The 22,178-nt window shown below is 44.4% G+C and overlaps 1 protein-coding gene across 1 annotated transcript in view; it reads left to right on the plus strand.

Moving 5' to 3' along the window:
* The first annotated feature begins 437 nt into the window (after positions 1 to 437).
* Rnaseh2b (ribonuclease H2 subunit B) overlaps positions 438 to 22,178 on the plus strand; it is a 46,491-nt gene continuing 24,750 nt past the window's right edge. The window contains exons 1-4 of the mRNA XM_029541340.1: positions 438 to 506; positions 15,346 to 15,414; positions 17,346 to 17,453; positions 18,448 to 18,524. Coding sequence (XP_029397200.1) covers positions 446 to 506; positions 15,346 to 15,414; positions 17,346 to 17,453; positions 18,448 to 18,524 — 315 coding nt within the window. The 5' untranslated portion in view covers positions 438 to 445. The remainder of the gene's footprint in view (positions 507 to 15,345; positions 15,415 to 17,345; positions 17,454 to 18,447; positions 18,525 to 22,178) is intronic.

Raw genomic sequence — 22,178 nt, forward strand, 5'->3', positions numbered from 1 at the left:
AGGTTCCTGATCCAGTATTCAAAGCCAGTCAGAGCGGCATACATTCTTCGCTAGATGGTGAACCCTGTGTCAAAACCAAACCACACCCAAACTAAGTCTCGTTACTAATATAAAGATTTATCCTAAATAACAAATTCGTATGTTGAACCCCAAGTTATAAACATATTTTGGGGTGTATCTTAAAAGAATTACCTTAACTATCGAATTGGCCCACACCCAATTTGAAGGCTGCTCGCCCGCACTAGGAACCTCTATGTGTGAAATACACGCACGAGCAGCGCCCGTAGAGTGAGAGTGGGAAAGCCGCGGAGCGCCACACCCTCCACGGAAAGCAGGGCCCGCGCAGATTTCAAAAAGGAAGCCGAGCGGGCGGGCCCGGAAACGGAGGCAGGCTGGTGGCCCCGGCTGGCGGGCCCCTCGGCGCCACTTCCGGCAGCGCGCGACCATGGCCGGAGGCCGGGACCGCGGGGACTTGGCGGCCAGGCAGCTAGTGTTCCTACTTCCAGGTAAACGCGGGCGGCGCGTGGGCCGCGGGCGCTCGTGGCGGCGGCGGTGGCGGTGGCGCGGGTTTTTTTTTTTTTTTTTAGCCCGGGCCAGCACCCGTCCGCGAGGTCCTGGCGAGCGCGGGCCGGGATTCGGTGCCCCGCACTTTGCTACGCAGCCTGGTCACGTGTCACAGCACGCGGGAAACTCCAAACCCGGAAGCGACGGGAGAGTTTGCGCGGATTCCCTGGGGCGGGTCCAGCCGCTCGGTCTGCGGCGGGCGGCGGGGGTCACGGGACTCTGCTGTCCCCCGGGAGGGAGTTCCTGGGTCTCAGCAGCTCAGCGTCTAGAATCTTACGGGCTCCAAACCAGAGGTCGCTGTAGTCCCATGCTGAGCCGCTCTGCTGCTCGGGAAAGGCCTGGGTGGCCAGGCTTAAGGGAGCCTGGATGGGGTTTATGGGAGCGTGGTTTGAAACAATTCCAGGACATAGTGACCGTCAAAATCCCAGAACCAGGACATTCAGTGTCCCTGTAGATGGTGGCCAGCTATCAGGGCATGTGGGGGCATGCGACAGCCGTTGCCATATGAGGAGGGCAAGTGAAATAAATTTGGGTGAGGGAATGCCAGCCAGAAACATTCTGTCATTTTACAGATGATATACATTTGATGTTCGAATACGGGTGAAGAGGGAAACATCCCAGTCACTTTAATTTTGAGTTTTAATTCAGCAAATGCGAAGCATTTTTACAGCAAATGTACTTCACCAGGGTACAAATGTCCAGTGATGAAGATTTTTTTTTTATCATCTTGATGTAACGACCTGACACTTACTTTGCATACATAGCTTCTCTCCTGTGTAAAGAGTTCAACACAGTCAAGTGTATGGATTTTGGGTGTGCAGCTCAACTCAACTGAACCCTGTATGCTGACTAAGGAGAGTGGCTTTACAGCTAGCAGCTCACACACCCATCTTCTAGAGAACCCCAGGCTTTCTGTCATTGTTAGCATCAGGATACTGCAACCCCCCCCAGCCATGTGACCCTTGACCTGTGTTGCCAGGACAACGACCTTCTATCCCACAATCCACTTGGTTCAGTTCCTGCCCTCACTGGTGTGACATCATTTTCTGTATAAGAGAGGCCAACCCCTCCAATCCCTCTCTCTCCTCTACCCTTCTACCCGCTTCGCTGCCTCCCCCCCCCCCATTCCTGCCTGATAAACCTCTCCCACGTGGAACACCTTGGCCTGGTCTGCTGCTTGGTTTATCTGTCCAAATTTTAAAAGTCATCAAATTAGTTTTGCCTGCTTAAACCCCTGTGACTTTTGAATCTGTCTTCCTTCCCTCCGTACCACATCTGCCAGATCCATCCATGGGTGTACCATGGGTTTTATTGGTTGGTTTTTTAAAAGTTGCTTCTGGTTCGTTGTATGCATATCAATACTACTTCTCTCCGGAGGATGGATGACTTGAGGTGTTCCTGGTTTGCACCTCTGACAGCATTCTTTGGAGGCTGTTGGTGGACATTGGCACTCATTGCTTAGGAGTGTCTATCCTGGAAGCTGCCTTTGGGCGCTTGTTGGTTTAGCTTATTGGTTCTGCAAAATGGTTTCCTGAAGTGGTCAATACTGATTCGTCCTGACTCCAGCTGCCCATGATGAGTTCCAGTTAAGCCACACCCTCACCGATAGTGTTTGGTAAAGCAGCTAGTGAGAATTCCTGGTGTTGGTGAGCCATCAGAAGGCTGGCTGAACACCTTATTTAAGCTGGGGAGGGGAGGGCCTCCTTTCACCCTTCTGTTACGTCAGTATAATTTGATTTTCATAGTAGGAGCCTTCATCATTCTTTTTGCAATCAAACATGTTGATACTATATGGTAGTTTGCCATAACTAGAGGGTTTTTTGTTTTGTTGGCTATTTCACTGACATTAATATCCTTCTTGAAGTGTGTCATAATCATATCAAGCACAAAACTGAAAAGACTCAATATTGAATGCATCCCTCAAAGAGATGGGTGTAGTAAATCACTGGGAGGGAGGGGGGAGACACACTGCCACCTGGTTTCTGTTCAAAGCAGAGGTGTCTGTCCTCTCCCCTTTTTTGACCCTTCAGGCAAGGTGTTCTCTCATCCACTCACTCATTAGACTGATAGTGGTGGAGGGTTCTGAAACTGTTAAAACATAGGCTTCCTGACGTCTGCTCTTCCAGGTGGCCTTTAGTGCCACCTGCAGGCTCTAAGGTTTGATAGCAGCTATGGGGTCTGCCCTCCAGTGTAAGGGCACCAGCATCCTGGGAGTGAGACGTCGTCTGTGAAGGTTCTGAACTAGTCTGTCCTGGGCTAAGACCCAAGTATGTGCTCTTCTAGTAAAGCCCTGCTGCTGGGCTGGCTGTCTAATAGTTCCCGGAAGTGCTGGAGTGGGGACCAGCCTGGGGAGCTGGGCTCCTGGGTAACACACCTGAGGTTTGACTGTTTGAGGGTTCACTGTTCTGAAAGTGAGCAGAGGGTTATATGCATTCAGGGCACAGGCAGCTAACCTTGTCTCAACGACTTTGATTTACATTCAGGTTGCCTCTGGTATGTCCTGAAGGTTACATCGTAAAGTCGATTACAAGGTACTTCTCAATTTTGTCTTGCTAAGTTGAAGCTCCTAGACAAAGGAAAGCTGCAACTCATGCCGGATTCCTTTCCACACACAAGCTGGGGTGTTGCAGCAAGGTGATTACATCTTTGCATCTGGAATGAGCGTACTGCTCCTTTGATGTAGTTTGGGAATGCTACACTGCTGTTTAATTACTCTAAGACCAGTTACTTTGGGAACATGTTATAAGGTTCCAGAAGGTAAATGGTAGGTTATATTCTTAATACTTGTTTTCTTTGGTCCAGCTTTTGTACACTTGTCTGTTCTACTGAGCTGGGCCAGATGTGAGAGTTAGTCAGGAGCACATCAGCTCACTAGAGTAGGCAGGAGACTGCCTGCAGCTGTTAGGAAGGACTGTTAGCAGGATTCACCTCCCTTACCCTAGAGTTCTGGGGGAGAGGGGGAGGAAGAATGAAAATCATGTAGGACTCTTGTATATAGGTCCACATAGCTTGAGTAAAAATGTGCTTAATCAGCACCACCCACTCCTACCTGCACCCCATCCTCCCACCTGTGAGTGAAGAAGTTTCCAGATCAAACTGGGCTTTAGGGCCAATCCTCAGTTCTGTTGAGTTTCCTTTGGGTACTGCAGAGCTCCAAAGGAAGCTTCCTTGTTTGTCATTCCCACAGGTAGCCCAGGTGTAATGGCCAGAGGACAGGTAGCCTTTGGGGAGTCCCTGCCTGCCATCCTGGCCATTCGTGTACAGTAGCTTTTTAGACTGTGGCTTCATGATGACCACAAATGACATCTAAATACAAAACAAAGCAAGAATTAAAACTATTCTAAGAATTCCCATTGTAGAACTATATTCTCATGTAAGAGATTTGTTTAAAAAAATAATCAGATATAGAAGGGAAAGCTAATTTTCCTGTTTAATGATGGAGGAACTTTATGTTAGCATTATTTCTGACTAATGGCTTTGTAAAACCAAAGAAACCTATCTTTGTTGGGGGTTGGAGGCAAGAAAGAAAGAAAAGTGTGAAATACAGGGCAAAGGAGGAGCTCCTCTAGGCTTTGTCCGGGACCCTAGGAAACAAGTGACTTTTTCCTCCTACCCAAGGGTTGGCACATGAACTCAGGGTAGAAGTAGAAGTGGGCCTTTCTCCCTTTGTGTGCACACATGTTTGCCTTTAGCAACAAGCCTGCAGGTTGAAAGCTGCCCTTGCCTTGGCAGGTAGCAGAGAACCTGGCCACTCCACGTGTGGCCTTGAGAGTGCGCTCAGCTTCTTGGGAGATTGCTCATCATTTCCTGCAGGCCGTTTCTGGGTTGTCCAGCCTGGCGCACATTTAACATTTTCCACACGAATGAATCTGGCTTTGTCTTTATACAGCATTTCTTGGTGGGGCCCCGCTGACCTTTCTCAGATGGCTGCTGGATCTGCTTCTGACTGTGGAGCACATTCAGAAGTGATGGATGGAATCAGTCAGTTGGCAGTTGGTAATCTGTTGGGGTAATCTTGTCCTCTTAGTAGTCGTTCCAAGAGATGTGAAACAATAAGTAACAACTTATGGCTCCCACAGATTTATCCCCTAGGGCAGGATAAAAAAAAATCATAAAGGAAAGTAAGCCATGATCTTAGAATTCGAATAGCATCCTGGGGACAGCAAAGGTTTGTCACACCGTAGTGCTTTACCAGGGATGTTAGGCAACGCACAATGTTGCCTGAAGCCTGACTGTAATGAAAGACACCTGGAAAGTGTTTGTGGCTTGTGTGCTTTATCAATTCTGTGTCCTTGGACAAATTGCTGCCTTCATGCAGAGTCTGTCTTCCTCATTTCTACAGTGGGAGAGCAGAGCCAGTCTGGTGGGCTACTGTTAACTCCCACGTTCTGTCCACCTTCAGCGGGGCCAAAGAACACCCCAGTCCGTTTCTTCCTGAGCTGTTTCCCTAACACTGACTTTGCTCTTGTGTCTGATTCTACTCTGGCTTCAAGGTTCAACGTCAAGGCCAAGTTACATGCGCTAGCCCAACTTTACTTTCTCTGAATGCTGGTGGCTTTTTATCTATCTGCAATCCTGTCTCCACTTTCTCTGCTTGAGAACTCTTGAAACCCATCTTCAAGGTAACCTCTACACAGAAGCCTTCTCATTGGGCCTTTCCTATTAGTGGGACCTACCAACTACGTGTGTGATTGCCAGTTTTGTATAAATAATTAGGTGTTGAACAATCCAGGAGCTGCAGGGAATCCAGGCATATTCTCCCTTAGTAGCCATTAGCTTGTCAGCTAATGACCTTGGCCTCAGCTTCTGAGGATGGCTCTGAAAGTCAGAAGCTTGCTGCTTTAAAGTTTTTAGAGCTTCCTTTGTGCTGAAGTTGAAAGGGATGGGCATGTGAAGAAGTCTGAGCTGCATGGTGCCCAGTTCCTCTTCTGAAGTAACTGGCTGGTTCCTGAGGTCTCTCCTACTAGAGCAAACTCTCATGAAGGCCTATGTTTTTCTAAGACTCTTAAGTGGGGGTTTCCCACTTAATTGTTTTATTTTATTTTATTTTATTTTATTTTATTTTATTGTGGGGGAGTCAGTAGGCAAGGTCTCACACTATAGCCCAGGCTGGCCTGGGACGCATGGCGGTTCTTGTGTTGCCCTTTCTCCGGTGCTCCCCCATGCCTGGCTACGTCACTGACTTTGTTGTTTTAGCTCCTTAGTCTCAGCTTTTATCCTTAACTTTCAGTTACAAATTTTCTATTTAAAAAAAAAAAATTAAAAAAATAATAGTATATAGCTAGTATAGACATTTTAGCATTACAAAGGAAAGTAAGACGAAAATGTATTGTTCATGATTCTGTCACCCAGAAACTATTTGGAGATCTCTTTCCAGTGCTTTTTTTGTGGTATAGATCACAAAATGAAAAACGTTGTTTTCTTCTTTTCCTCTTTTTCTTTACTTCATTCTTTACACTTTCTCCACAGTAACACTAAAACTCAGAGCCACTGGGGTTGTGTGAGAACAGAAAGCCCTGTTGGTTCACCCAAGAGCTGGAAGCCGGCTCGGCATTCTCATTGTGGTGGTACAAGGAGATGAACAAAGCTTTGACTTTTACATGTTATACTTTGGTGATGAGGAGGCATGATTGTGTTATAACACACCAGGGGTGTTTCATCCAGAAGACAGTATGTATTTTAGGTGGATTATCTCTAAAATGGATAGATTGAAAAACAGATCTCTGCAAGAAAGGTGAAAGTTCACAGAATTGTGATGGGTGTGTGATGTGCAGACATCTCAGACATGGTATTTGAGAGCCATCAAAACATGTTGAATGTTTGAGGCCAGCAGCCTGCACACAACTTCCCTCTGTGCTCGTGGCATGAGCAGGGTGCTAGTCTGAATGGCCCAAGCCTGCCTTGTATGGAAACTTGTGTTTTCCACTGTGGCTGCAGCGTTTGACATAACTTCTCTAGGGCCTCCTGGCAGCTTCAGAGTTTCCTAGGTGGGGCCGCCATGTGTTGTGGCAGGGCAGCTGAATGGAGCACGTTAGGATGAATGGCACTTGGGTGTTGTAGCAACAGGTAGCCTTGGTTTTCTGCCACTCTGAGCATTAATAACTTCTTAAACCAACTCCACTCCTTTCTGCTTCCTGAACTGGAGCAACAGGGAGCCACCATCTTGTCATTTTTTAAGACAGTCTTCTGAGCCCCCAAGGGTCCTTGTGACCCAACCTCCTACCACCCATAGCAGCAGTTCCAGAAGAGATAGCTCCAGAAGCAGCCACTGGCACCACTGGCACCAGAAGCCTCGACACCACAACACCCCGTGTGGCCTGTCCTGCTTGGAAGGGTCTATTAGGAGTAGACTTCTTGTAAGGAAGGCAGAGTTGTCCTTCAGGAAGAGTTGGACAGTGTTGGTTCCAGAAGCCCTATAGACACCAAATTCAAATCTATGAGTTTGCATAACCTACGTACACCTACACCTATGTACTTTAAATCATCAAGGATTACACCTGTTTTTACACCTTTTGATCTCCTAGCTAACCTTGCACAACACACCTTTACATGATACTGTATTTGACCTTCACAGTGACCTTAGGCAGCAGTTTAAATAAGGTTTTATTATCACTGCCTTTACATATTGAGAAACCAAGACTCAAAAGTCAAATCGGCTGGTTAACAAATAGTAGGGTTCAGTGGCACAGACTGTCACCCCCTCAAGCTCTTACCCAGGGCCTGTGCTTTTCACTCTTCTGCCTGCATGGCATTGCAGCTTCACAAGAGAGGTGGGGGTTGGAGAGGGGATCCCCTCTGCTCTGTTTAATGACCAGCTCTATTTGGTGTCAGGTACCTTAGTCAGATCTGCTCCATCTTCTCTAGCAGAATTGTCCTGTATCCCAGATATCTCAAGCTCCTACTGTACATGTTGCTGCTCTTGATGGCTCTGAGCCAACTGTGGACCTGAATTCTTTACCAGCTTCCTTTTCCCGGACTGGCCAATCCTAGGAACATTGCTGCAGGTAGAGATAGCCCTGAAAAATTGCAGCCTTTGTTTGCTATGGTCTTGGTGGAGACTAGTTTTCCTTTTGCCTCTGAAGCTTCACAGGAAATTTATATTCAGAGAAACCCATCAATGGGAAGCATTTTCCTGGTGTGTACTTTTTTCCCCTCATTAGCCTGTGAAGAAACAGCTTTAAAGCCAGGAGAATGAGCTAGATCTTGCTGATGGTAGTCCTGACATCTTGGTAGGGAAAAGCATATAGTTATTTTTGAAGTTAGTGTTTTGAAAGCTGCAAGGACCTTGAACATGACCCTGGTTTGTCTCGAATGCCCTGTGCTATGGAGTGTTGACATCTGCATCAGTGCCTACCATGTGCTCTTCAAGTGTCTCAGATAACTTAGAGTTTCTGCAGATGAGGATATAATTCCTAATAGAAAGGTTGGTTTTCTTACCATCAATGAAACTTGACTCTATATGTTTTTAGATGTTTCTTACATCACATAACAGACTGCTGCCATCTTTCTAAGGTATCATTTGATCTTGACTCATTTCTTTCTGGTTTTCCTGGGTCCTCCTTCTTCTCCTCTGCTCCTTCCTGGAATTGATCTACTGGCTGACTTGGCATGACAAGTCAAGACGGGGACAGACAACTTGACAGTTAGAGAAGAAACAAGCTGCCATTTGTGAGTTTTAAACTTTTTTGATTATGGAGAGGACTTAACTCACAGCTTGAAACATTGCGCTCCAGTATCAGTTTCCTGCACTGTAGTATGCCCCGCCTTCGGCTAGCACTGGCCAGATGTGGTTTGAAGCTAAAAAGAAAAAACAAAATAAAACAAACAAACAAAAAAAACAAACCTTGCTCTGAAAGCATTGTCCTTATTTGACCTGTGTTGTGACTTCCTGAAAAAAACTCCCCTTCAGGACACTGTTATTATCTGACCTGACTTGGTGCTCAGAGCTTGCTCTCTGGAAAAGTCCTACTCCCTAGGTCATTTATTTGTCTAAAACATAGCTTCTGCAAGGACTGTAGAAGTCTGTCAAACAGTAATCTGGACAAAACCTTAGAGGGAACATGTAGAGAACTAGGTGTCCACATGGGGCTCTGGGGTACTCTGGTTTACTTAAAGGCTATACACATATTTAAGACTGTACAAGCCCAGGAAAAGCCTGAGAGGGCCCCAGTCTCCCATCTCTGATGGATTGATGCCCTGGGAAAACAAATAAAGTGAAGACTTGCCCCACACAGAGCCTCTTAGCAAAGACTACTGGAGCTCAGTGTTAATCACTGAGGTGGCTGAACAGAGCAATCTTAACTGGCAGCAGAATATACGGACTTGACAGACTTAGTCCAGGAAAGTCACTGAAGTGACTTAAAACCAGCAGCAGTTCCTAGGAGTTAGGGGAGGACAAGCTAATTTCCAGAATTGCCACATTCATTATATTTTATCTAACATAATGTTGAGTTATTTTAAAAACACAAAATGTACATTAACAGGAAATATGTCCTGAGAGTGAGCCAAGCAGTTGATGGGCCTGCCCTAGAGGATGCTGAGTTTATTCTACCAAGATTTTAATCAGAACTTAGGAATTTATTCTGAGAACTAAAGCAAACCGACTGAATAGTGAGGGCATAATTGTGAGACTCACAGAGTAGAAATAGAATTATAAGAGAGCACACAGACGACATGTGTTTATAAGGGACCAGACAAAAGGCTCTCCCAGCTTCCCCCCAAACAAGACCTAACCAGCACTGTAAGTCAGTCCTACCTAACAGGTCATAAAACAAACATTTCAAATGATCAAAACTTTACCAGATACATTCTGCAAGAACAATGAAGTGAAAATGGAAGACAATTACAGATGGGAATTTGGGTGGTTCACAACTATACAGAAATTAAACAACACAGCCCCATTACCAGTGAAGCCGAAGGAAAAATATAAGGGAAACTAAAAAAATACTTTGAGGTAAGAAAATAAAACATGGGCTTACAAAATGCAGGTGACAGTGCTTACCCAGTAAGATACAGAGCTGCACATTATGAAATTAATAAAGTAGAAAGATCTCGGGTCATGGGGAAGCTCACTGGCCCCACAGCAAAGCCGAGGGGAGGAAGTAAATATGGGCACAGAAAAGAAATACAGAGTCAGACACCAGAAACACCAGCAAAACAGAAGTCGGGTCCTTACAGAAAGGGGGGCCTTCCATCGCTTCTGACCTTACAGAAAGGGGGGCCTTCCATCACTTCTGACCTTACAGAAAGGGGGCCTTCCATTGCTTCTGACCTTACAGAAAGGGTAAAGGGTTATAGGAATGACATAGGTATTATAGATGAGACTGGCAGATTCCTAAATAGAGAACTTACAAAATCAGATCTCAAGAAAGAGATCTGAATAGACCACAGTATAGAGGCTAAATTAGTAGCCTGTTTTCCAAAGGAAAAGCCCAGTTCCTGATGACTTCACTGGAGAATCCTCTTAGACACTGAAAAATAAGATCAATCCTACAAAAACTTTTCAAAAACTAGGAAAAGAAGGCATACTTCCCAGATTGGTCCGTGGGGCTAGTATGACCTTGCAAAGCAGGTAAGAGCATTACAGAGGAAGTCCGTTTATAGTCTGCACATAAATTCGAGAATCCTAAGTAACTAGAAATAAATCAGTTAAGGAAAAGTATGTGTGAGCAAGTAGGATTTATTCAGAAAGAAAAGACTGAGTCACATTGTGAAATACGCCCTGCTGCTAGAGTAAAAATCAGACAATCATGTCAGCCACAGGAAGAGCATCTTAGAAAGTCTAACACTCTTTCATGACCGAAGTCCTCAGCAGTTTAAGAACAGGTAGCGGTTTCCATCTCATAAAAAGCCACAGACAACGTTGTGCCAGGCATATCTCATATATGCATGTGGTGCAGTGAAGGTATTTTGGGTAAGTAATGTATGTGATTAAAATTTATTTTACCTATGCTTAAGGTGGCTAATAGGAAAATTTAAGTTGCATATGGAATTCGAATTTACAGACTGCTCTTCATTTCCTTTGGATAATTCAGTGCTGTACCAGGTTGCATTAGGTGGGTCCTTCACTGGCCAACGGGGACTAGATGGTAATGAGGTAAGAGACCAGAGGGATTGATGGGCAGGGTTAGAGAAGTAGACAAGGGATAAGAGGTGTATTGAGGAAAAGCTTTGTTTGTGTGGTATTCCCAGCCTGAACCAGCTCAGGAGAGAGCAGCATAAAATGAGTGGAACTACAACAGCTGAGGAAGAAGGAGCTCAGGACTGGAGGGCTGGTGTTCATCTTGCTGTGCCTGCATGCAATCTGTCAACGAGAAGGCATTTATGGAAGGCCAACTAGGCGGTGGATACTGTCCCATTAGGATGCTAAAGGGAGCCAAAAAGAGGCTGGATCCTGGTGGCATTTGTCATTGTGAATTTGTTGTTAGGATTTTTGGTCAGGCAAAAACCATTGCCTGATTTTTTTCAAATTTAGAGGAAATATATTTCTGAGACTTCTGCAGTATGTTAAAGAACTTCATTTTTATATCAGCATCTGAGTTCTTTAGGGAGCGCAGCAATTAACACCTACTTGTCTCTTCTCTTTTGATTGCTCTCTGATTGCTGTGGAAAAGCTTTTGTGTGATGTAATGCCACCTGTTATCTTGGCCTTTGTTGTCTGTACTTTTGGAATTAGACCCCAGAAAGTCTTTGATCAGACCAAAACACGGGTATTTTCTTCTGGTAATTTTATATTTGAACATTTTAGCCCACTTGGAGTTGATTTCATGTTGATTCAGTCCAGCAGCGAGTTGTGTGAGGAAATATTTTCCCCACAAACTAGCATCTTCATGCAGCCTGCCTTTGTTCCCAGAGCTTGTCAGCGTTGTGGGAGTGGCCTACTGACTCTCTGGTTGTGCTCTGTAGCTGCAGATGTCCTGAAGATCTTCTCACGGCTCTCTGTGGCAAAGATAAAAACACTGTTGCTTTCGGAGAGTTTCTAGATATGGTTCTGTTCTTTAGTTGACTTGGCGTTGTAATGTTTAATTATTTGGGGCGCTGGAGGAATGGGGAAACTGGAAGAGAAACACTCAGTACAGTTTTCTCATGATAAAAATAAGTAGTCAAAATACTTCAAGTTCCCGATGAAGCGTCTGCCGTGAGGCATGAGAAGTTGTGTGGGGAAGGCCGTTGGCCTTCCTGTGCCTCAGACCCAGGGAGCTCAGTAGAGCTCACTAGGCAGGGAACATGGGCGTGGGAGGCGACTTTGATATTTAGAAAGTTCTAACAGGACCAAACTTTCTAACTTATATTTCAGTCTAGACGGGTCATTCCAGAAAGAATCTTACCCAGTTCTGACAGTTGAACCTGCACCCCTCTCTTTATGTAACATTCTTAAAACAGCCTCCGGGAGCTGGGGCACAGATTAGTGCCTGTCGGGTGAGGTGCCCAGGCGTTCCAGGTGTGTGTGCTTTGGGTGTTCTGCAGCTTGTGTTTGGTGAGGAAGCATTTAGGAGTGTCACACCTTCTCAGTTAAGTGACCCTTCAATCTTTATAGAGTGACTTTTTAAAGTTCCCTGGTAAGGTCTGTTAGCATCTGCTTCTCTTCATTCTTCTTCGGTCTTTATGTTTACACGTGGTTCCTGTGGGCAACATACAGTTTCCCCCTTGCTTTTGAATTCAGTCTCCTGCTTATCGTTGGGATGTTCAGACCGTTGCCATGTGGATGTGATTACTGATGTAGCTAGGGTTGGATCTGCTGTCCTGCTGTTTCTCGTTTATCATACATGTTCTTTGTGTCTGTTTGCCCTCTTTCTTTTGAGTTAAATGAGTATAATTTTACAATTCAGTTTCATCTCTTTATTGTCTTATTTGTGACAGTTTGGGGATTTTATCATTTTAGTGACTGCCATAGGGTTTCTTGTACACATTTAATTGGTCGTATCTACCTTATCACTTCACAAATGGCACAAGAAACTCACAAGGTATTCTTATATCTCTCTGGACTTAAGCTGATGTCATACATTTTCTGTGTACATATGATGTGAACACTCCTCTGAATTATTTAACTTAAGCAGTCAACAGCCCTTAAAGAGATTGAAATAAGAACTCCCCCCCCCCCCGTTATTAGTCACATATTCTCCTTTTTAGATTCCTGCATCTAGTTTCGTGATCTTTCTGCCAGAAGGATCTCCCTTGGCATTCCTTGTGGGATGTGTGTGTGTGTGTGTGTGTGTGTGTGTTCCTGATTATGCCTTTCAGCTCTTGTGTGTCTGAAGTTTTACTTTCCACCCTCCTTTTCCAAAGGTAGTTTCTTTACAGTTACGATGGTTTATTTTATGGATGTTTCTGGATTGTCTTCTGGCTTTTGTTGTTTTCACATGCTTAGCTGTCATTCTTGGCCTTGCCTTTCTGTGCACACTATGATGCTGACACACACACACACACACACACTTCTTTTTTATCCTTGTGTGTTTTGGGGTCACCAAGTTTCCTAGATGTGTGAGTTTATAGTTTTCCTCATAGGAAACATTTCTTATGCACTTTTCCAGATAGATATGTTTATTATCTTCTTTCTCCTCTTTTGAAAACTTCCATCACACATGTAGTAGAAGGTCTGAAGCTGGCTTATAGATCAGTTTGTTTATTTATTTATTTATTTATTTATGCTTTTGGAACATTTTTTGTTACTGAAACTTCAAGTTCATTTTTCTTTTGCTAGTAGTTCTTTCTGTTGGATTTTTCTTCTCTAGCATTTCGATTTAGATCATTTAAAGTTTTTCTATCTCTTTAACATTTTATGCATGAGGTATATTTTTATGCCATTTTTGTTTGGTTGCATATAATAAAAATCTCTTTTGTAATATTTGACCTTTTCCCCACCTCTCATCATGGGCTATACTTGTCCACATTTTTGAATATCTAGTCATATTTGATTAAGTGCCAGACATGAATTTACCTTTTGCAGTAATGAATATTTTTGTATTATTAAATATTTTGAACTTCAAAAATAAGTTATTTGGCAAACTGAGTTGCATCTTTTAGCTGTTAAATTAGTATGACAAGATCTTAGCAGCTGTCAGTCAGGAGTAATCATTACTTCCTTCCAGGAAAGTACCTGTTGAGTGTTCTGCCATTTCATGCCCTGGGATCATGAAGAACAGGGAGAATGAGTGTGAATTGTGATCTCTGCTTTTCATGGAGTGTCTCATGTGAATGTGGAAGGGAAGCGCAGTTTCCCAATGATTCCCAGAGAGGCCCTGCTGCACACACTTGGGATGGAACTTTTTTATCAGCCTTCTTCCACGTGGATGCCATCACCCTCCTGTCTTTGGAGCTCTTTGCTCTATCACGTCAGCTCTAAGTCAGCCAGGCTTTGCCTCGTTCCTCTGCCCCAGGGCCTAGAAACCCTCTCAAGGAAGTAAGCCAGGGCAGTGAGCCCACTGCTGTCAGCTCAGGAAAAGGTTGTGTTCTGTTTATGGCTAAGCCAGTGTTTGAACCCACTTGCAATCTCTGTGTGTGTGGGGGGGATGGACAGAGCACAGAGGATAAGCTCAGTCCCTCCTCACGGCCTCTCTGGGTGCTCTTCCCTAGATGGGCTGTGTGCCCCTTGACCACCTTCCTGGGGTGCTCTTGTATAGATGGGGTGTGTTCCTTGGCTGCCTAGAGTCCCTGGTTTCTTTGGTGTCTGTGTTGAGTTTTGACTATGGTGCTCAGTCTATTGAAGGTGTCATCCATCTTGGTTTCCATGTTTTAATCTATGCAATTAAAACTTTGACAGTCACATACTGTGGCGGAAACAGTGCAGGAACTTGCTTTCTACAGAATAAAGTTATTCTATTATAATTAAAGTCCTGAGGTCTGACACTATGACAGATGCAGATTAGTGGATCAAAGGAGAATATCTACAGACAGACCACAGTGTATTTAAATGGTTACTGTGAAGATTTCCATTCAGTGGGTTTTGAAACAGATGACCAACCCATTGAAAATTCGATTTATTAACCACCTTCCTAGTATCTAAACCCAGGGTATATTCTAAAGTGCCTAAATATAAATTTAATGTATCCATAGAAAATATAAGAAATACACGTATTTTTGAGGAGGAAGGCTTTCTAAAATATGACACAAAAGATACAAACATAATGAAAAATAGGGTTATATGAAGATTCTCTATACTTTATATGGCAAAAGATAGTTATAAAAATAGAGCTAAAATACAGTTACTATCTTTATTGTATAAAGGCTGTTCATAAGATTAAAAAAAAAAAAGATGACAACCCCACTGAGAAAATGACAAGGGTTGTGATTAATTGGTGTCAGAAATGAAACCTAGAGAGGTCTAGTAATTAGTATTTTTTAAATGACCTTCATAAATATATTTAGGATTTATTTTGTATTTCTGTTTGATTATGGCGTGTGCCTTTGACTCCTTAGCTTAAGGGTTATTGTTTGTTTGTTTGTTTTGTTTTGTTTTGTTTTTTTAAATACCACCATTAGCATCTTCTAAAAGGAGATTAAGACTAAAGAGAAGATCAAGCACTGGCCAAAGTGACAAAGCTTAAGACATCTGACTCTAAAGCCTGCCCCTCTGCCCTTCCCCGAGAAGCAAATTAAACCCACTTCAAGTTTCAATGTAGCTTACACTGAAAATAGTTGTTTACTGAGGATCACACGGCTCATAAATGATAAAGCAAAATTTTTAGAAAGAAAAAATGAATAAGTGGGACAGTGGAAAACAGGGTGAAGCGAGGCACAGCAGAGAAAGTGCCTTTACATTTTCCACTCACCGTTTCCTTTCAGAATATTTAAAAGATGCCTCGAAGAAGAAGAGCGGCCTCCTGTTTGCAAAGCTGGTCAACCCGCACTCAGGTGGGTGCCTCTCCCCTCAGTTCTCTCCCACATCAGTCTGAGTGTTTCCAGCACTGTGCAGACCATGGCATGCTCGCCTGCCTGCCTGCCTGCCTGCCTGCCTGCCTGCCTGCCTGCCTGCCTGCCTGCCTGCCGGTGTGTCCTCTTGAATTAACTTAAGACGGCATCCTGCAGTGAAGAGCCAAGCTGATTAATTTTCCAGGATAAATCAAGCTAAAGGGTATCTTTTTCTCTAGTTTTCATCCACAGAATGTTGTCATTAGAAATGCTGGCGACTTAGAAAAGTAGCATGTTTGTGCTCTTACTGGGAACGGATTGATTTTCTTTGGCTTTCTCACACCAGCTTTTCTCGGCTCGCTCACCCAGCACTGCTCTGCTTACTGTGTTCATGTGTGGTGTGCAGTAAAGAAGCAGAGTGCAAGTGCGAGTGGCCTTTGACAGCCATGGTTCTGCCTGCTTCCTTTTTAGCTCTTCTTTTACTCTGACCAAAAAGGGTAGTCCCCACCCTGAACCCATAATGGTTTTTCTTTTATTAAAATCATTGTATATTGAAAAGCTTTATGTCTTCCTGGTAGGTAAGTTCATTTTAATGTTATATTCAGCACATTTTCAGTTTTGCTTTCTAATTTCAAGGCAAAAGTATTACAATGCACTCGCCTGTGGATTTCCCTCCTGGGGATCTACGTAAACCCCTGGTTCCTCTAAGTCCTGGCTCTCCTGGGGACTGTGTAACTGCACAGAGAACGAGGGAAAGTCCTTGGGCAATGTTTTATTGGAAAGATGTGTAAAGCAGAGAAAGGGAAACAGAACAAAATCAAACGCCCTGCCCCTTCCTCTAGTATCTTTCCTCAAAGTGAAATTAAATATGCCCGATGAGCCATGGGCCTGGAGCAGCTGGAGCAGGGCAGAGGGATCTGGGAGAAGCGCTGGGCAGCCTTGTTCTAAAGCTCTAACAAGAGAAGGTGCTGCCTCTGCAACTCAGATTCCATCTAGATGCACACAGACAGGTGGGCGTGTTTTCTTTTCATGGTTGTTAAAGGGACAACAGGGGCTAGGCTGGGCACTGGCTGGTGTAGGTAGTGCTCTAGGAGATGTACGGCTATTTTCATTTTTTTTTTCAATCCTCACAAAGCACCTCTGAGGTGGACTCAGTATTGCTCCATATACAGATAAGCAGCAGGGGCATAACAAGGGTTATGTAGCTTCTCCATGTCACACTCAGCATGCCACACCAGGGATTCCAGAGAGTGCTCTGTGGTTAGAAAGCCATGTCATGAATTGAGGGGTAAAACATCTATGCATCCCTTCTATCCACTTTCCCCCTGGCACAGGCCCTGAGCTAGGGGTAAAACCTCAGCTATGCACAGGCTACCCCTTCTGTTCCCACACATCTGATTTGCTGAGAATCAAATCCCAGACCTGGCACATGCTGGGCAAGTGCTCTACTGCTGACTTAGCTGGCCCCTAGCTCTCCCCAGTTTTAAAAGAATAAAATGGAAAATCATATCCAGTTGGCCAGGCTTGAAGAACGTCCTCCCTTTACCATCAGAGTGACCGGTAGCATCTGAGGGTTCGTTCCAAGTCTTTGCTCCTGTGTATAGAGAGCTACATGCTGAGATAGGGACAGACCCAGGCACTAGCTCACACATCTGACTGAGCCGTTAGGAGACTTGTGCCTTTCACTTTGATGGTTTAAGTTCAGTGAGGATTATGGAGCTGAACTCAGTGTCTGTGCCTCATATCCACCAGCTTGCCTTGGAGTCTGCTAGCATAGAGCATGACTTTGCACATTTAGGTTCCTGTTTGGAGCATTCCTTGGTACTGTTGGACAGACTTTTGATGTGCATATCTCTGTGTGTGTGTGTATGTGTGTGTGTGTGTGTGTGTGTGTGTGTGAAGAGTGATGAATACTAAATCTACCTGTGTTACAGGGGATGGAGCCACTTACTTAATTGATATGTGTCAACAGCAGCTGTTTGAAATAAAAGTTTTCAAGGAAAAACACCATTCTTGGTTTATAAATCAATCAGTTCAATCAGGTAAGTGACAAATGATATTCCCACCATTAGCTAAACACATATTTCTCATCTCATGTGGGTCTATGGCTCCATCCTCCTGCTTTGGAGTATGGAAGTGGGGAGCCTTCCTGGGGATCAGAAAGGGATTGGATCAAGTGAAGCTGAGTCAGGTTGTCATGTGTTAAACTGACAATTCTGATTTATCCCCTAAAACACCAACACATCTCTGCAGGAGCCAGACGGCATGTGTGCCATTGAGCGAAGGCTGAGCTGATCAGAAACACTGCCTTTAGAGGAATTTTTAACACATTACTTCCTTGAGCAAACTGATACAATTTTTAAAACATACTAGAATATAACAACTTTTTAAACAGATGGTTTCTCCTGTGTTCCTGACACTGTTGTATAGCAAACACACACTTTAGATGTCCACTTGGAAGAGAAGTTGTTCCATGGCTCAGTTTGGGGTGTGGACTGCACAGGGAGCCCTGCTTGTCACCCGCAGTCCACAACCACAAGCCACAGTAGAAGCTCCAGAGCGTCCTGGGCTTTCCCAGGGCTTCACCCTCCTCCACGGGAGGCAGTGGGTCTGCAGTTTTACAGGCTAGTTGACCTGGCCTCCTGAGCGCTCTGGCTCATGGTTCTTCATGCTCCCCACATGTGCTCCCCGACACTTCTACTCTCTCCAGTGAGACCTATAGGAAATGATTCCAATGTTGAAATGAAAAGTCGTTTTAGCTCTCTTCCCTCAGGGATTTGAAGCTGTGTAAAGTAAAAAGCTCATGGTGCGTCTAGACTGAGGAAGGCAGTCTAACTGCAGGAAATGAGAGTATTTAAACCAAGGTAGTTCCTGAGTTTGCTGATGGAAAGCACAAGCTACTACACGTGCTGCCACAGGGGCTGATGTCACATTTCTGAATGTGGGGTTTCACCACATTCAGCTCACCTTGAGGGGTGAGATGACCAAGCAGTCCTTATAAGGCATACACCTCTCTTTGTTCCTTCTCTCCTGCAGGGGGCCTTATCCACTTTGCCACACCCATGGATCCATTGTTCCTGCTCCTTCACTATCTCCTAAAGGCTGGCAAAGAGGTGAGCTTCCCATAGGGGGCGTCTGAAGGGGGGGCGCAGAGACACTGCTTCTCTTTTTTATTTTTTTTGTATATATAATTTTTTATTAGATATTTTCTTTATTTACATTTCAAATGCTATCCTGAAAGTTCCCTATACCCTCGCCCTGTCCCTGCTCCCCTACCCACCCACTCCCACTTCTTGGCCCTGGAATCCCCTGCTTGTGGACGTTGTACATCGTGGTGCGCACTAGGCTCCGCACCACGATGTACAACGTCCACAAGCAGGCCAGCACCATTTGTTGAAAATGCTGTCATTTTTCCACTGGATGGTTTTAGCTCCCTTGTCAAAGATCAAGTGACCATAGGTGTGTGGGTTCATTTCTGGGTCTTCAATTCTATTCCATTGATCAACCTGTCTGTCGCTGTACCAGTACCATGCAGTTTTCATCACAATTGCTCTGTAATACAGCTTAAGGTCAGGCATGGTGATTCCACCAGAGGTTCTTTTATTGTTGAGGGTGGTTTTTGCTATCCTAGGTTTTTTATTATTCCAGATGAATTTGCAAATTGCCCTTTCTAACTCAGTGAAGAATTGGGTTGGAATTTTGATGGGGATTGCTTTTGGCAGGATCGCCATTTTGACTATGTTAATCCTGCCAATCCATGAGCATGGGAGATCTTTCCATCTTTTGAGATCCTCTTCTCTTTTTCAAGGTGCGCTTCAGTCATTAGAGTAGGTGCCCCACATGTAGCACTGGGGGTAGGAGAACCCTTCCCTCCCCGGAGAAGCAGCACCTTGATGGTGATCAAGTTTGATGAAGTTACTGTGTCTTTGGTGGCCTAGCTCGCCACTCTACCACAGTGGTAGCCACGCGTAGCAATGAATATCTAGCACTAAGTGCTTAGTTGTGAATGTTAAGAATTCAGCTAGGAAGGAAAGATTTACCTCCTTAGGTGAGTGTCTGAGAAATAGGTAAAGTGGGTTCTGTCTAGTAAATGCTGACTAATGCTAGGGGAGCTTGGGCCGTGAGGACCCAGAGCAAAAGCACTCCTTTCTCTCAGCGCTCAAGCTCAGGCTTTCCTGATGGTGTCTGTGCCCTGAGGTGTACAACAGCAGACACTTGGTGAGTGCAATTCCCTCACATGGAGCTGTGGAGACTCCGCATTCAGGCTCCAGATTTGAATAAAATCCATTGCTTTTAGTACTTGAGCAAGGGTATCAGGTTTTTTACTTGTTTGTTCGGTTATGTGCCTGTTTAAGATGTCTTTTATATGTATGTGTGCCTGGTACCCATGAATTCCAGAAGAGAGCATCACTGCTCTAGGAAATGGAGCTACTGTTAGCTTCCAGATGGTTCTGGGATCGGAACCCAGGTCCTCTTCAAGATCAGCTCCCCACACGCCCCAGAGCAAAGATATCTTAAGTGAAACTGGCAACTTAAAAGCTGTAAGAATACAGTGAAAGATGGGGCACTTTGGTGTCCCTGCCTCAACGCCAGTTAAGGAGCCCCATCTTGCTCAACATCATTTTGGTTACCAGCATCATGCCCACCTCATGGGGATGCAGGTAGCCTCTTAGAATTACTATGAATATAGATTTGATCTTGGAGTTCTCTTAAAGGAGAAGTGGGAGCACTCAAGTGTCCCTCAGTCAGCTTTAAAAATCTTTGAGTTCGGGCTGGTGAGATGGCTCAGTGGGTAAGAGCACCCAACTGTTCTTCCGAAGGTCCAGAGTTCAAATCCCAGCAACCACATGGTGGCTCACAACCATCCATAACAAGATCTGATGCCCTCTTCTGGAGTGTCTGAAAANCATGGTGGCTCACAACCATCCATAACAAGATCTGATGCCCTCTTCTGGAGTGTCTGAAAACAACTACAGTGTGCTTACATATAATAAATAAATAAATCTTTAAAAAAAAAAAAAAAATCTTTGAGTTCACAACTTTAATGAGTATTGGTTGAACTGCTTAGATAGAACAATCTATTTCTTGGACTCTCATATTTACATATAAACACTTCTGGTTCATTGTATTTGGTCTTTAAACCAAATTCTTAAAACTTTATTTTATAGGCTAATCGACTTTGTTATAAACACTGACAATCACAAAGCTCACCCAAAGCCCTTCTTCCTGTTTTGGTCTGTACACTTTCTACTCTGCTTCCTTTGCTCCTACCTGAGAGCTGCCATGACGGTCAGTACATTGGGGTCCACACACGGTAGTGAGGCTGTCACGACTCCTGCCTCTGAGCCACGGAGATGCCACAGAGACTATTGCCAGGAAGCTGTGTGAGGCTTCAGCTTGTCCCCAAGGGGGGTGTTCTCTAGGGGAAACTAACAGGGAGACATGCACCTCAGTTCATTGCACGGCACTGCCTCCCCATCTCCTGTGAAGAGCAAGACCCTGTTTCAGTGTTCCTCAGTCTAGTCTTCTGGGAGCTACTCAATGCAGGGTGACAGATGCAGAGTGAAGCAGAAATGATGTCCTCCAGAGCCCCTGTGCCTTTTCTTCTTAAGTCCTGGATGTGTAACACATGTGTGTCTAGTGTTTCTTCCCTACATTTAGGTGAGGTCATGTCGAATTTAGTTATTAAAATTTTGTTACCACTTTTGAATTTGACTTGTTCTTTTTAAGCACAGCCTTTCACACCATCAACTCTTATTAACTTTATATTTAAAACAAATTTCTTGTTTTGCTTTTTTATGGACATGTGGCAAAGAAAATAAGAATATAATAACAATAATAAAACTTCTGTTGAGACTATAGTGCCATTCATGTCAGTATTATTTAAACAGCTAAGTATAAAAATACTGGTTGATCATGGGAAACAAACCTTTCAAGTAGAAACCTAAAGAATGCAACACTGGGGAGCCTGGGTTAGATGGAAGAACCTTTCAGTCGGGCATTTCTGGCCTTCTAGCCTAATGGAAAAATATAACAAGTTATCACGTGTACTGTGAAAGAAATGACAGGATTCACCTTGAAAACCAGAGAAAATGGATCAGTCACACTGTCTGTCTCTAGGAGTTCGGTCTCAGAAGCAGAGACGCAGAGTAGGACCTCGGCAGACAGTGAATCTGCTCCTAAGCCTGGCTCCCTAACCAGACTGTCTTCATCAGATATGCCTTCCCCTGCCATTAGTAATGTTAAGAGAAACTGCACCTGGGAATGTTTGCATGGTTCACTCCTAACAGCCAGGCTGTGTCAGTTTGTCTGTCTGGCCTGTCTTAGCCTGCCTGCGTCTTCTTTTTACTTATGTCTCAGCTGTCTTTTTCTTTATTTCTGTCTAATTTGGAAGCCTCATCTGATGGCTCTCAGAGGAATGGACTCACTTTGGAAATTTTTCTTTTTGAAGTAGAGGGCTTTTTTCCCCTTCATCAGTCCTGCAGTGAAGGCAGGGAAGCAGATGTATATTCTGGGTCTGGTCTAGGCTCGTTCTAGGCCTGTGTGACAGTTGGAACTTGTGCTTTGAGTCCTCAGCTGGCTCTTTTTTATGTAGAATAGCTGCATCATCTTCAGATGGTCCTCACCATCTTCATGTTTTTCTGTGATTTTCTTTCTTTTTGGTTTTTTCGAGACAGAGTTTCTCTGTGTAGCCCTGGCTGTCCTGGAACTCACTTTGTAGACCAGGCTGGCCTCGAACTCAGAAATCCGCCTGCCTCTGCCTCCCA

This window comes from Mus pahari, chromosome 8 (assembly GCF_900095145.1).
Source record: "Mus pahari chromosome 8, PAHARI_EIJ_v1.1, whole genome shotgun sequence".
Lineage (NCBI taxonomy): Eukaryota > Metazoa > Chordata > Mammalia > Rodentia > Muridae > Mus > Mus pahari.